Source organism: Phytophthora cinnamomi (assembly GCF_018691715.1).
Source record: "Phytophthora cinnamomi strain GKB4 chromosome Unknown Contig1, whole genome shotgun sequence".
Lineage (NCBI taxonomy): Eukaryota > Oomycota > Peronosporomycetes > Peronosporales > Peronosporaceae > Phytophthora > Phytophthora cinnamomi.
The window spans coordinates 510,467-525,556 of NW_027150934.1; the positions used below are offsets into that span (position 1 = coordinate 510,467).

Consider the following 15,090-nt stretch of genomic DNA (forward strand, 5'->3'; position numbering starts at 1 on the left):
ACGAGCGCTTAGAAGCCGAAGAGGCCGCTGAACGGCATCTCCGCCTGCTCCCGTGCGAACGTCTCAAAGTACTGGTAGATGATGGTCACAGCCAGCAGGATACCGGTGCCGGAGCCGATGGCGCCCAGCAGGTCAGCGACCATGGACAGCGCGCCAATGCACATGCCGCCGAAGGCAGCGGCCGTGGGGATGTAGCGGTTGAGCACGTGCACGATGGACGAGTCGCGGTGGCCCTTCATGACCATCTGCTGGTCGCGCAGCTGCTTGGCCACGTCACGAGCCGAGGAGCCCGAGATCTCAATCCACGTCTTGGAGAAGAGTGCGCACGAGCCGAGGATGAAGATGACGTAGATGACGAAACGCAGCGGGTCGTACATGATCTGCGCGAAGTTGCTGGGGGCCGACATGTAGTAGGCGGCGCCGCCGACGGGCACTGTCTGGCCGGCGCTTCCCTCCACGTCCTGCCACACGCCGAGCAGGCGCACGAGGAAGTTACCGCTGAACTTCTTGTAGAGCAGCTGCGAGATGAAGTACAGGTTGGACACCAGCGCGGTCTGCAGGATGATGGGCATGTTGGACGTGTAGAAGAGCTTGATCGGGTACGTGCCCTGCTGGCCGCGCAGCTTCTGGTACTTGACGGGGAGGTCGATGCGGAAGCCCTGGAAGTAGATGACCACGACGAAGACGAACATGGTGGCCAGCAGGTTGGTGATGTTGGGCAGGTTCTGGCGGTAGAAGGCCTCCTTGAGCGCACGCAGCTTGTCCGAGCGGGTGATCAGCAGGTGGAACAAGGCGATGATGGCGCCCTCGAACTCCGTGCCGCGACCGGTGTTGATGGTCGTGGGGGAGAAGGCCTTCCACACGATGTTCTCGCAGATGTTGGTGGCGATGAAGAGCGAGATGCCCGAGCCGAGGCCGTAGCCCTTCTGCAGCATCTCGTCCAGGATGATGACCAGCACGCCGGCGCACAGCAGCTGCACGATGATCAGGATGGCGTTGAAGGCGCCGATGTCCGAGATGTTGCCGTACATGCCCGAGACCACGTAGGCCACGGCCTCGCCGAGCGTGATGAGGATGCCGAAGAGCTTCTGCGCGCCGCTGAACAGCGCGCGGTCCTCCTTGAGCGACTGGTCCACCTCGATCATCTTGGAGCCGGCCAGTAGCTGCATGACGAGGCCCGAGGTCACGATGGGGCTGATGCCCAGCTCCATGAGCGTGCCGCGGTTGGAGGCCAGGATCACGCGCATCCAGTAGAGCGGGTCGGACGACTTGGACGTCTGGATGCCGTACAGCGGGATCTGGCAGCACACGAGGAAGATGAAGAGCGTGATGATCGTCCACAGCACTTTCTCGCGGAACGGGATCTTGCGGTCGGGCTGCGCCACCTCGGGCAGCACGCACATGACGGGCCGGATCAGGTGCAGGAAGCGCATCGTGCTCCTCTTCTCCTAGTGTCTCTCTTGATACTCTTTGGGGAATGAGCGGGATCTTGTCCCGTTGAGGAGGGGGAGCTGCCCGAGCGACACGTATGTCCTGCGGTACCGTCGCCGCTCGCTGTTTTCCGCTTGCGAAATATTATACCCTGTCTTGAAGCAATTAAGCAATGTTGGTTAGTTGCATAAAATTTAACTGTCATATATGATGCAACTATGTTTGAGCATTGAAGGCATTGGCGTGAGTTGAAGGCAGACCTACGGTACTTGTAAAAAGTCGGTAAAAAGACGTAATTACATAATGACGCTGAAAGCGCATAGCCGCGCATAACCGGGCGGAGGTCGTGACTGAAAACTGGAAGAATGGATACATGCACCGCGTGTCGCTTCGTGCGCAATACGACGACACGTTGCTGGCGCTGTTGCTGCTGGCACTGCACACCTCGTGCGATCGCGCAGCCAGTTGCGGTGGTGGCGGCGCGCGAACGAATGCTAAAAGTCGGCGTCGAACTCGTCCTCCTCCTCGACCGCCGCCGCCTTCTTCGCCGCTGACTTGCCCGTGGGAGGCGTCTTGGCGGCCTGGTGCGAGCCTCCTCTGGCCGAATAGCTCGACGACGCACCGGACGAGAACGCCGACTTGGTGCCAATGAGGTTCTGCAGGTCCACCTCCTCCTCCTCCTCGAACTCGGAATAGTCGTTCATCTTGCCGCCCCGCATCAACTGCTCACAGCGAGTTTCGAGACGTGAGGGATCGGCGGTAGCGAGATAGATAGATAGATAGATAGATATACGACCGCAGTCGCAACGCACCTTTTGCGAGAGCTTCATGGGGCCCGCGCTCATCGACGCCAGCACGTCGGAAGATCCGCTCGACCTGTCCTTGAAGCTGCTGGGGAACACGAGACAGACAAGATACTCAATGTGTTGTGCGGCCATCTGGCAGAAGCACACCATGCAGAACATACCTTGAAGATGCGATCCCGAACACCTTGGGCTTCGGCGGGCTTTGTCGCTGCAGGAAGGCTGTTTGCAGCAACTGCGGGGTGCCGATCCGGTCTTCAGGCTCGTCAGCCTTGGCGGGCTCTGGACTCGATGAGCGTTGCTCTTGTTTGGGTGGGGATGGCGGCGAAGAGGAAAGTGAGGCCTCTTTCCGTGGGCTGGGGGTCCTGCTGCCACTGCCACCACCTCCGCACACGGTCCCTAGGAATTCACGTAACTATAAGGCCAGATGTCAGTGATATAGTTGGAGGTGCGTGCTTCAACAGTACACAGTGAATACCTTTCGCTGCGAGCGCTGGTTGTCAGGGTCGTGAGCCAAGAACGCTGCTACAAACAGATCAACCACAGTAGCCGAAGGTATTGCCTTGAGCTGCACGATTTGCTTCAAATGACCCGATAATGCTTTCCACAAATCTGTGCATTGATATGTCAGCTCACACAACACATTAGAAAGCAAGAAAGAACGCATCACCGCAATTTTGGAAGTGATTTGCCTACCGAGTTGTTTTTCCTTGTTGCTCTGGTGAAGTTTGCGAACCTTTTGATCATTCATGATGCCTTCAAATGCTTTTGGTGGGAAGAGCACTGTGCACAGGAGCAAACATCAGTAGTTTCCCTTTCAAGTAAGTATCTTACGTTCTTCAGTTAGACGACGTACCTGGTCCAAGGTCTCGCGAGAGATCTAGGATTAGCTCGAAGCAAATGTCGGAGCCAAAGAACGCTATCTGCGCCTTTCGTCCTCCCACCGCCATCCTGGCAAAAGACATTTCGCGATCATTAATTTGGCAAACCCAATCGCACACCAGACTCCACCCACTTACTTGAGCAGCTCACGTTTTGACTCGTGTGATGAGCCAGTGTCAGTAGATCCACCCAGCGTATCTCCTTCAGTTGCACCTTCCTCCACTCGGCTAATCAAAGCTGCAAGAGCCTTCACACGATCCGCTGGCGACAATCTTTCTGTGATCGATACAGTGCTTGTCTAATAATGATATCAAAGGGGTGTAAGTTTAGTTGCACTAGCATGAAATGATTGTTCAAAGTCAACAGTACCTCTTCCAACTCTGCCGGAGCTGGGGTTTCCGGGGTACTCGCGTGAATTGCAGGAGAGTCAACAACGCCAGTAGCACCTGGTGTCTTGAGCTTATCTTCAATAGGTGGTATGCTTGGCTTCGTTTCTTCAACTTCTGCTACAGGTTTCATGCTGTTTGCAGATAAGTCAAAATCGTCGCTTTGCATGCTTGTTAGCAGCATGTCGTTTTCGGTCCTTTGCGCATTGACTGGTGTCGAGGCTACTGGTGAAAATGGTTCCAACAAATCTATGGTGTAAACAATCGATGCTGATGGAGAAGATTCTGGTACTTCTGTTGGAAGCTCTCTGTCGACGCTTGACTCTGCCTCCTTAGGCGGTGGGTTTTCAAGAGTGTCCAGCATTGGTGCTGTAGTTGTGATCGAAAGATTTGTTTCTACTGTGTCGGGAGAGTCCATTCTGTCCATTTTATCATGGCTCGGGCCTTCTTCCACCTCATGATCATCTTCAATTTCACTAACCAGTGATGCACGTGGTACAACTTCAATAGTGCGGCTGAAATCCATTGCTATGGTAGGCGCTTCTTTCGTCTCAAGTGAACATTTCGAAGACAATGCACCGTCCGTCGTGACGTCACTTTGACTTTCTGGTTGGACTGGGGTTATCACGCTGGTTACACTCGGCAAGGTGTCACCCTTGTCGTCAAGAGAAAATGTATCATTCGCTGTAGGATCATTACCTGGTTCTCCTTGCGTGGCAAGTTTGTCTTGCGATTCCTGTAATGACGCCTCATCGGGGATGTTTGTAGTGTCTTCAGCCATGCTAAAACTTGCTTTCAAAATCTCTATTGACTCCAGAACGTTAGGAGCTGGTTGTTCTTGAGGTACGACGGGTATGTCGTTGTTGGAAGGTTCTGGAGCGGCAGGTGGTTCAGTTTCCGCCCGGGTCTGGAATGACTCATCAACTGTAGCTACTGTTATGTACGGAGTAGCAGGAGTGCTTGCTTTGCGATTTTCTTCGATTTTGGTTGGTGCGCTTGTTGGCATAGTCGCTGAGCTTATGTGGGGATTCAATTTCGTGAAGGACGCCGCACCACTTGCACCACCAAATTCATTCCCTAGTAATCTGTTGACTACGGGATCAGAAACACTTGCCTTGCTTGGTATCAGGGTACTTGCTCCACCTAACGCTATTTTCTCGTTGGCTTCCGGGATGGGCTCTAGCTTTCCAGTTACCAATGTTGGCAATACCTCAATTCTTTCACGCGTTGTATCGTTGTGCCTAGCGATGGGAATAGGAATACTGGGAGACGCAGCGAGCTGATGTTCGTTCCTGGAGTCAGACGTTGTCTGCGAAACTGACATCCCACTTGTCGTGCCAAAGCTACTGGATGCAGTAGCTATTGGCTGGTTATAAGAAGCCATTAAACCAGGTTGACTGCTTTGTTCAAACATGGTGTACTCATTTCGAGAATGTGTGGTCGTTGGTGCTTGGTGTCTTTCAGTGCTCGTGGGATTGGGGTGCGCAGGTCTACCATCGAACTCGTGTATAATCTCATCAGCAACATAGTCGTCTTGAAACGCGTCGTCAGTATAGTAAAAGGCTTGATTCGGGTTTTGTTGGTTAACGTCCGGGAAGTACGGCCGCGTAGCCGAGTTCATCCGAGCTGGAATCTCCACTCGGATCTGGCGTGCAGGTTTCTCTTCTTCGTATTGCTGGTTCTCCTCGAAGGCAAATGAGCTAGACGGGTAGAATGGATGTTCGTCAGTAACAGTTGTGTGAGTTCAGGTTGCTTCAGCGATGATATCCAAACCTGCTGCCTTCTCGTAGAGCACGTAGTGTATTTCGCGGGGAGAACGTTTCAGATAGTTTTTCTACGCCAAAGAACAGGGTTTTGTTAGTATGTGTTCCTCTACAACCCACGGCAATCCGCCCGTACCAGCAAGCTCCTCGTCCAGTTCAGGCATCACTTCTAAGTGTTTCGCTGCTTGTTGCTGGAGGTAACTTCTCGCCTCCAGCGCCACCTCGCGGATACTCTGATCAACCTCCTTGGCTGCCAATCAAGGTAATCGTTAGCCGAAACAATGCGAACCTCCCCGAAGCACCATACACAGCGAGATTTACCTTGGTTTGTGCTCTGTGTGCGCAGCAGCTCTCTCTCGTACAGCTCGTTCTGCTCCAAGTTCTCCGCCATCTTAACTTCATGGCGCTAAAGAAAACACACAGACATTATCAACCAAAGTGCACCCGTTCACCACCACAGCCAGCGCACCGTCTTCCGGATCAGGTCGTCCAGCGTCTGCTCCTTCTCGAAGCTCTGTCAAGCAGCCACCACCGTCAGCATCCGGCATCCCCCCCCCCCCCACCAGCAGCAGCAAGCACCTTCTTGGCCAGGTATCTCCGTCTCTCCACGGCCCTCTTCTTGTCCTCGAGCTCTCTGAGCCTCAGCACGCGCTGGCGCTGCAGCTGCTCCTGCCACGCCGGGAACACCTGCTCGACGCGGCGGTTGTACCGCGCCTTCTCCTGCGCCAGCAGCGCGCCGCAGCGGGACTGGTCGCCCTGCAGCCGCGCGCACGCGTCGTGCACCTGGCGCTGCGCCTCCCGCAGCGAGCGCACGAGCTCGTCGTTGCGCTTCTGGGCGGCCAGCGCTGCGTTGCGCTGCGTCTTCCACTTCTGGCGGCAGCTCTGCAGCGCCACGGCGCTGAACTCGGCGGCCGTGGCCTCCCGCAGCGCCATCCGCTTCTCCACCGCCTGCCGCTGCGCCGTCCTGCCACAGAAGACGTCGCGCGTCAGCCAGGCCCCGCACCTACGCCACAGTATCGCCGCCATCCAGCACGCACAGCTCCTCGCGCCGGCGCTGCAGCACCTCCATCCGCGCCGCGTACTCGGCCGACATGGCGCCGGCTCGCGCGCAGCTTCAACTTTGCACACACTCTGACGTTTCTAAACGGTAGAAAGGGTAGAAATGTTTCTAACCGATTAGAAATGGTAGAAACGCTTCTACCTTTGGTTAGAAACGTTTCTGACCGAACGCGCGCCAAGCCGAGAGGAAGGAGAGGAAGCCGAGCCCAAGCCATGCACATCGAGGAGATCGTCCTGGACGGCTTCAAGTCGTACGCGACGCGCACGGTGGTGAGCGGCTTCGACCCGCGCTTCAACGCCATCACGGGGCTGAACGGCAGCGGCAAGTCGAACGTGCTGGACGCCATCTGCTTCGTGCTGGGCATCACGAACCTGTCGCAGGTGCGCGCCAACAACCTGCAGGAGCTGGTGTACAAGCAGGGCCAGGCGGGCGTGACCAAGGCCAGCGTGACCATCGTGTTCAACAACCAGGACGCGCGCGCGTCGCCCGTGGGCTACGAGCAGTACGAGCAGATCTCGGTGGCGCGCCAGGTCGTGATCGGCGGCCGCAACAAGTACCTGATCAACGGCCACACGGCCCAAGTGAGCCAGGTGCAGAACCTCTTCCACTCGGTGCAGCTCAACGTCAACAACCCGCACTTCCTCATCATGCAGGGCCGCATCACCAAGGTGCTCAACATGAAGCCGCCCGAGATCCTCGGCATGATCGAGGAGGCCGCCGGCACGCGCATGTACGAGAACAAGAAGCTGGCGGCGCTCAAGACCATGGGCAAGAAGGAGAAGAAGGTGGACGAGATCAACAGCATCCTGGCCAACGAGATCACCCCCACGCTCGAGAAGCTGCGCGCCGAGAAGACCCACTACCTCAAGTGGGCGGCCAACAACACGGAGATGGAGCGCCTGCAGCGCTTCTGCGTGGCGCACGACTTCCAGAAGGCGCAGGACGCGCTCGCCAACACGGCGCAGCACGTCGAGAAGATGCAGCAGGCGCAGCGCGCCGCCAAGGAGCAGGAGGAACAGATCGCGCAGGAGATGGAGCACGTGGACGACGAGATCGAGGCGCTGCACGAGCAGCGCGAGAAGGAGATGGGCAAGGAGTTCCAGCGGCTCAAGGACGACGTCGAGAAGATCGGCAAGGAGGTCGTCAAGTTCACCACCAAGCTCAAGCACTGCAAGGCGTCCATCGAGCAGCAGGCCAAGGCGGAGGCCGGCATGAACGAGCAGCAAGCCGAGACGGAGCAGACCATGGCCAAGCTCGCCAAGGAGATCGAAAAGGCCAAGAAGAAGGTCAGCCAGGTCGAGGAGACGTATACCGCCAAGGAGAGCGAGGCGAACGACTACCAGCGCCAGATCCAGGCGCTCAATGCGGGTATGGAGCAGAGCGGAGACAGCGACGAGTCCCTTTCGGAGCGGCTAGCGGCGAAGCAACGGGAGCTGCAGGAAAGCAACACTGCGATTAAGCAGATTAATCTGAGGCTGAAGCACGCGGAGGAAAGCATTAAGCACAAGCGCCGTGAGATCGAGCAGACGCGCATGAACAACCGCAGTATGGACGAAGAACGCAAGCGCAAGATTGGTGAGCTGGAGCACATGCAGCGCAAGGTTGACCAGCTCACTAGCAGATTTAACCCCGACGAAGAGCGCCAACTTCACGACCGTGTGCGCGGGCTACAGGATCGGATTATGGAAGGTGAGAGGGAAGTGGATGAGATCTCGTCGGGGTTGTCGTCCCGACTGGACTTTAAGTACACGGACCCCTACCGCAATTTCCAGCGAGAAAGCGTTATGGGTGTGTTAGCCAACCTCCTGGAGACCAAGCACGAGTGGTCTGCGCTTGCTCTTGAAATCGCTGCTGGCGGCAAGCTGTACCAAATTGTGGTGGATAACGAGAAGACTGCAAAGGACATTCTCAAGTTTGGCCGTCTCATGAACCGCGTCACAATCATTCCACTTAATCGCATTTCGCGCAAGACGGTTGATCCTCGCAAGATGGATAAAGCCCGACAGATAGCTGATCAGCAAGGCGGCAAGGTGTGGGAAGCAATGGAATTGATCCACTTCAAGCCAGACTTGCTGCCCGCGATGGAGTACGCTTTCGGCTCTTCCATTATCTGTGAAACAAGTGAGCTTGCAAAGAATGTCACTTTCCACAGAGACATTAAGGTCCGAACGGTGACTCTCGACGGTGACTCGTATGATCCAGCCGGTACTCTGCAAGGTGGCTCCGCACCCTCCAGCGGCACCCCAATCCTGCTGAAGCTTCACCACCTGATCAACCGCACTAGAGAGCTAAGTGAAATGAGGAGGGAGTTCCAAGACGCTTCCCGAGCCTTGGACGGGATGAAGCAGGTATGTTGCTTATGAAATTATGAAAATTGCGTGACCCCATATTGTCGTGGTAATAATGTGTCTTTTTCCTTGTCTAGGACTCGGGCCACTTCCGCCAGTTAAAGCACCAGATAGAACTAAAGGAGCACGAGCTCCGCTTGCTTGACGAGCGCATTGCTGATAGCGTTTTTGCTCAATTGGAACGCGATGTTGTTGCATCAGAAGAGCAGTACGCTCAGGATAAAGAACTCCTGATTACGAAGAAGGAGGCTGTTGTCCAACTGACCAAGGAAGTGAAGAGTTTAGATGCTGACATCGCCAACTTGAAAGAGTCGCGCCAGTCGAAAATTGGTGTCCTAGAGAAGCGCTTCGCAGAGGCGAAAAAAGAAACTCAAAAGATTGGTGTACACCTTAAGAATGCGCAGCAGGAACTCTCCGAGCTGGTGCTTGAATCAGAATCCGCTGAACAAGAGCTTGCCAGCAATAACGAAAGCGTTTCCGGGATTGAAAAAGAGCTCGCCGCACTCCGTAAAGAGGAAAAAAAGGTGGAGAACAAGCTCGCTGAAATCCAGGACACCTACGAAAAGGCATCGCAAAAGTTGGAGGAACGTCGTAGCAACTTGACCCTATGCGACCAGCAGCTGAAGGAGTTGGGTGCTCGTCAGAGTGCACTTTCCAAGAAGAAAAGCGATCTCGAAATTGAGCGTAAGAAGTCGGAGCACAAAATTTCGCGCATGGCCAAGGACGAAAGCGACGCCAAGATGATGGTAAAGAAGTTAGAGAAGGCGCACCCGTGGATTGAAACTGAGAAGGAGTTCTTTGGTAGGGAACACACTGATTATGACTTCCAGCGGCGGGACCCCTCGAGCGCCAATCGCCGCCTACTTGAGCTGAAGGAAACACAGGGTGCTCTGTCGAAGAAAATCAACAAAAAGGTTATGGGCATGATCGAGAAGGCCGAACAGGAGTATCAGGGCCTTATGAACAAGCGCCACATTATCGAGAACGATAAGGAGAAGATTACATCGGTCATCAAGGAGCTCGACGCAAAGAAAAACGAGGCCCTCAAGACAACATGGGTGAAGGTGAACAAGGACTTCGGCTCCATCTTTGGCACGCTGCTACCTGGAACTCACGCAAAGTTGGACCCACCAACGAACGGTAAGACTTCAACCATTGTTAGCATTTCTGAATTGCACACTGAGTGAAATTTGGTTTTTGTTTCCAGGAACCATCTTGGATGGCCTCCAAGTACGCGTGTCCTTTGGTGGCGTGTGGAAAGAGAGTTTGACGGAGCTGAGTGGTGGCCAGCGCTCATTGCTCGCTCTGTCACTCATCCTGTCGCTACTGCTCTTCAAGCCTGCGCCGATGTACATTCTGGACGAAGTGGATGCCGCTCTGGATTTGTCGCACACGCAAAACATTGGCCAGATGATCCGATCGCATTTCTCGCATTCGCAGTTCATTGTTGTGTCGCTCAAGGAGGGTATGTTCAACAACGCTAATGTTGTTTTCCGGACCAAGTTTGTCGACGGTGTTTCCACGGTCACTCGCACGGTCCCGAAGTCCCGGGCTCGGTAAGCGTTAAATTTGTGGTCTGGAAGTCGAATTGACGGATGATGACCAGCGTTTACAGATGAAACATTGATTTGATATACACCGATTACGGTAATGTCTTTGCTACTTATTCATCGCAATATATCTCCCAGCAGTTGTTCAGCTTAGTTGGAGTTAGTATCATCGTCGAAGACTGCAGCTTTAGTCGGGCCTCTTGTGGTACCTTCGGCATTCTCGTTGGGCGCAGTAGCTTCGTCTTCAAAGACGTCGACCTGCGACGCTGCTAGTATCGCCTCCCCCTGCTCGTCAGGCGACAGCGGTGGCAACATCGCCGAGGTAAGTTCCAATTGGGCATTGAGATCATCCATCTCCTGTTGGTATTTCTCCCGACGAGCAAGTTCCTTCATCACCAGAAGCGACATCGGACCAGGCTCAGGCTTGCTCAAGTACACTTCCGTGAGAGCGTAGCCGTACGCTTCTCGCCAGAGTTTCCGGACATGAGTTGCGATCGCGCGGCGGAGAATCTCTCGACTACTACGCCGCGCCATCTTCCAGGCTGTGCATTTCTCGTTGAGAATGCTGAAGACAGCATAGATCAAAGTCATGATGTTTGAAACGATCGCTGCACTCGTCACCAGTCGAACCACGCGCGTGTCAAGGTACAGAGCCCCCATCTTCAAGATCAAGCCACCTGCAAGCGTCACCCACAGCCACAAGCAATCGGTAAGCTAGTACAACCAACCATGTACAGTAAAACACGACGTACAGAACAAAGTGATGAAGAGCTGGATATTAGTCACTCCAGCAAGTGCACTGTCGGAGCGCTCTCGGTACGGCTGGTAAAACAACATCATGGAGAGATAGACGAGCCTGAACACATCACAAGTTGTTAGGAACAACCGGGGGTCAACAGAGTAAATCGTGTAAACAGCCGAATGAACGCGTACATGACAACAAGGCCGCAAATAATCCGATTCGCGCCAGCCTTCGCCAGGAGACTGATGACAGAGTTCAGCAAGAGCTTGCGACCGAGGTCCCAGACTTCGAACCACCAGAAGTGCGTTTCATCTGTGCATATCGACACAAGATGGTTACACAAAATGGGTGGTAGACCGACAGAGACAGCTCCATGCACGTACATGAATGGTAGATAAAGCCCACTTGCGCGACGGTGCTTGGTTCCTACATAAGAGCAGTGAGGTTATCAGTAAACGCGCGACAAGTGGAAGTCAGATGAAGAACGACCAAAGCTGATTGGCGCCCATACGTTCAAGTTTCTGTCGCGTAAAAAATGAGCCAGCATTTCAGTCTCGAAGAGCTTGATCTGTTCTTCGTTGGCGACCTCACCGTGATCAGTAATATCAAGCCGCATCTTCATAAGCAACTGTTGCTTTAGTGATTCTTGCGATGGATCGGAAATCAGGAGGAGCATATCGCTCACACCACGCGATCTCTTCATTGCTATTATCACCCAGAACAGCAGTGGGACTCCTGTGGCAAGCACAGAATATTTAGGCGTTAACTTTGAAGCTACGATATATCTGCTAACAGCTCCACACCTACCAATGACCCAGAAGACGATAAGTGTAATGCTGACAGGGAGGTAGTACAACCAGGTACCCACATAGCATAGATTGCTGCGATCGAGACTCAAATAGTAGTGATCTCCCACTTCATCGCAGTAGAAAGATCCGATCACGCGCTGGCACAGCATGGGGTAGAAAAGCAGCAAAACCCTGAAGAAAGACCGGTGACCAGCGTCGTCAACAACTATCCAAAAGGCTTAATGAAAACCGAAGTACTTACCAGAAGAACAGTTTGATACACCTGTTTTGGTAGGCCTTGTAGTAGAGGCGCATCCAGACACGGGCGCGCCAAAGTCGAATATTGCTGTGCACGACCATGTCCCGGACCTCGTTTTTGATGCGCTGTGACGTGGGGCATCGTGGCTTGTGTTTCGATATTGAAGCCGGGAGTTGGGTCATTCGATCTACCCAATTCAGTGCACGTACAACTAATTTCACAACTCGCCATGAGTTTGCGCTTTCAAATGCTTGATTCGAAAACATCCAGAAGCTCGAAAAGTTTAACTTCAGCCGTGCGCGTAAACTTGACTCGGCTTTCTTTTCAGCACATTCGGGCCTCGTCTTCTGCTCCAACTTGAGTTTAGCCAGCAACGTCGCACGTCGCGCTAGAACTGTTGGTTGACGATGTTCTAAGGTGAAAACAGGAAGGCCACAGCTCACGCAGTGTCGCGGTAGCGTTGACAGTTTGACGCGATATTTCAAAATGCCCCAAAACGTAACCAAAACCACAAGTGCCAGCATTCCAAGTAGCGCAAACAACGCTAGGCTGTGGGCAACGAATTTGTTAGATAAACGTGGTAATGATTAGATAACTAAAACAAGCGGCTTACCGATAATTCGTGAAGTAATCGCGCCTGAATAAACACTCGGCGGCAGTCGTGTCCACGAAATTGAAGTCCGCCAGTGAACAGATATCCATTAGACGACTCATGTCGTCTGGCCACGGAATCTCGTATACTTCCTTGAAGCTACCCATGATCTGAAAGAACCCCAGCATAATTTTGAATTTCTCGGGTCGCCATGCTGGGACGTGAACATGTGTAGGCTCAATCCGGAAAAGGAGCGACGTAATATCCTTTCCTAACCTTGTGCGCTTCACTATTGCTTGCATCATCGCGAGGACATTTCGTTGAATGCCGGCCTTTGCTGCCAGTAACAGTGCTCGCGACCGCGATTGGCTACTGTAAATCTGGAATCGTTTAGCAGCTTGTGCATGGTTCACTACGCGCTGTTCAGCTGCGTTTGAGAAAAGGTAACAGAGGACCACTAGCGCAGCAACCGCAAAAACTATAGGTAGCAAAGCTAACAGGTGTGTAGTTCGGCCAACTGCAGGGTCGTTGGGATCGTGGCAAACTGCAAAAAAAAAACTTGAGTCATCCAACGCAGAACCGCGAATAGACTATGTGGGCACGTACTCTTGCACACCCCACTAGACCCCTTGTAATAACCATCCGCGCAGGTGGCACACACGACGCCCGTATATCCAACGGCGCACTGGTCTGCCGATTGAGCTGATGCCGTGCTGACTGAGACGTTCGGCGCTTCGACACACGCTGCATTTGTCTAGGGGTGCATTTATAACAAATAGTATGGGTAAAACCAACATCAGTAGTGCGGCAATACTACTACCATCGATCAACAAAGCCCTTACATCACACGCATAATACTCATTTCCTGAGAGGCAGGAGAAGATTCGGTTTCGGTCCCAAAATTTGCCAAAATCATCTGCGTCTGAGCAATTGAGAAGGATATCAGCAAGGTTGGTCTGATTAACCGACTTGCACGGGTCGTCGGATGGCCATGTATCGGGGTCATCACAGTTGGACTTGGCGTAAGTGAAGCGAGTCTTCGTCAGGAAATATCCCATCTGTCGCTGAGGGAACACAACCCCAATTGTCGTCCCGCTGTCATCTTTTCCTTCACAGGTAGCGCCTGCAGGGCACAAAAAGCACTTTCCTCCGTCCAAACTAGGGCAAGTAAACGTCAAGGAACAACACAATTATGAGACTGGTCAATGTAATGCACAGAACGCTTACCTATACATCCCTTTCACACAGGGTTTACAAATTCTAGCACATACCATACAAACACAAGTACATTAAGGGACACAGCAGCAACAACAATAGTTCGTAGTATTAGTCTGTAGTAGCGAACGTACCCACGAATGTTTTCATAGCCAGGGTTGCACTTGTCAACCGTGATGCTGACTAGAATTGGCGAATCGATCACTGGCGAGAGTGTACAGCTAACATTCAGCTGATAAGGGGTATCTCGGAAGCCAGAGAACACCTCTGCACCTTCAAAGACGATGTATCCTCCGTCGTTGGCAATCCACGTTGCCGGGTCGAAAGTAAAGTAAGCAGTTTCATCGCTCGCTAGTGCAGCCCGACAGCGCGTCACGTTGTCATAGCTTGCAATTGCACCATAATAATCGCGCACTACGACGGTGGGCCAAAGTACAGTTGAGTTAGGCTGGATTAAGCTTGCATTTAAGCTCGTTGACGTCGCTGTCGTCGAATCCGACGAGGGCGATGATGAAGAAGACGTAACCAGCCTTCGAGTAGTTGTCGACGTCAGAGAGTCGGAGCTTGAGTTCGTCGATAGTTTAACTCCGAGACTCACTCCACTCGTAACGTTAGTTGGCCACCATCCAGTTGTAATAGTCATAGCACTAGTGGCTATTTGGATGATCTTGCTTCCTGTAAGCGTGGTGCACGCGGTACAGCTGAACGAAAACCACGGATAGTAGACCCAGTAAATATCTTTCCCAGCTACAGCCGAATGATATCCAAATCTGGACGTCGTGCAGATAACTGTTTGTGTCTCTGTCTCCGTTTCCTTGTTAATGTAAACCCCTGCGCCAAAGTCAACGGCTCTATTCTCTTGAAAAATACTGTTTGTGACTGAAAGAGATGCGTTTTCTTGAATACAGATCGCACCGCCGGTGTAGGCGCTGTTGCTCTCAAACATGTTGTCCATTGCAGTCAATAGTGCACTTCCCCTCATGGAGATTGCACCTCCAAACGAGCTAGCATTATTCTCTGTGAAGTTGGTACCCGTAAATATTATGTTCGATGATCCCATTCCATATACGGCGCCCCCTTCAAGAGCGACATTTCTTTCAATCATCGAGTTTTTAAACCTCGCAACCGCTCTGATAGAAGCATGTAGGGCACCCCCTTCGATAGTAGCATGATTACTTCGTATCGTTGTATCTGTCACCGAAATGTTGGCCGATCGGCTGATCTGGATTGCAGCTCCTTTTGTCGCAGTGTTTGATTCAAATATCGACTTG

The 15,090-nt window shown here is 53.1% G+C and overlaps 4 protein-coding genes across 6 annotated transcripts; 1 reads left to right on the plus strand and 3 right to left on the minus strand.

Moving 5' to 3' along the window:
- Nucleotides 1–8: 8 nt before the first annotated feature.
- IUM83_06269 (protein transporter Sec61 subunit alpha) lies at nucleotides 9–1,433 on the minus strand (the record flags this gene model as incomplete). The annotated part of the gene is made up of 1 exon (XM_067930458.1): nucleotides 9–1,433. The coding sequence occupies one exon, from the start codon at nucleotides 1,431–1,433 to the stop codon at nucleotides 9–11; it is 1,425 nt and encodes a 474-aa protein (XP_067800436.1).
- Nucleotides 1,434–1,925: 492 nt separating this feature from the next.
- Nucleotides 1,926–6,358, minus strand: IUM83_06270 (uncharacterized protein; the record flags this gene model as incomplete). Of its 2 annotated transcripts, none has more annotated exons than XM_067930459.1 (15): nucleotides 1,926–2,153; nucleotides 2,244–2,319; nucleotides 2,399–2,649; nucleotides 2,713–2,846; nucleotides 2,931–3,017; nucleotides 3,091–3,185; nucleotides 3,254–3,414; nucleotides 3,486–3,636; nucleotides 5,005–5,202; nucleotides 5,276–5,336; nucleotides 5,402–5,515; nucleotides 5,587–5,671; nucleotides 5,735–5,779; nucleotides 5,845–6,229; nucleotides 6,303–6,358. In XM_067930459.1, the coding sequence occupies 15 exons, from the start codon at nucleotides 6,356–6,358 to the stop codon at nucleotides 1,926–1,928; spliced, it is 2,127 nt and encodes a 708-aa protein (XP_067800267.1). The 2 variants fall into 2 exon arrangements, with proteins under 2 accessions (XP_067800267.1, XP_067800268.1); XM_067930460.1 differs by having other exon boundaries at nucleotides 2,244–2,322.
- A 179-nt stretch (nucleotides 6,359–6,537) lies between these two features.
- On the plus strand, nucleotides 6,538–10,233 carry IUM83_06271 (Structural maintenance of chromosomes protein; the record flags this gene model as incomplete). 2 transcript variants are annotated; one of them, XM_067930461.1, is made up of 4 exons in its annotated part: nucleotides 6,538–8,014; nucleotides 8,123–8,673; nucleotides 8,751–9,813; nucleotides 9,881–10,233. In XM_067930461.1, the coding sequence occupies 4 exons, from the start codon at nucleotides 6,538–6,540 to the stop codon at nucleotides 10,231–10,233; spliced, it is 3,444 nt and encodes a 1,147-aa protein (XP_067800266.1). The 2 variants fall into 2 exon arrangements, with proteins under 2 accessions (XP_067800266.1, XP_067800265.1); XM_067930462.1 differs by having other exon boundaries at nucleotides 6,538–8,673.
- Nucleotides 10,234–10,373: 140 nt separating this feature from the next.
- IUM83_06272 (outer membrane protein PmpB) lies at nucleotides 10,374–12,113 on the minus strand (the record flags this gene model as incomplete). Its single annotated transcript, XM_067930463.1, has 7 exons — nucleotides 10,374–10,900; nucleotides 10,976–11,079; nucleotides 11,157–11,277; nucleotides 11,349–11,391; nucleotides 11,477–11,700; nucleotides 11,773–11,945; nucleotides 12,016–12,113. The coding sequence occupies 7 exons, from the start codon at nucleotides 12,111–12,113 to the stop codon at nucleotides 10,374–10,376; spliced, it is 1,290 nt and encodes a 429-aa protein (XP_067800264.1).
- Nucleotides 12,114–15,090: the final 2,977 nt, after the last annotated feature.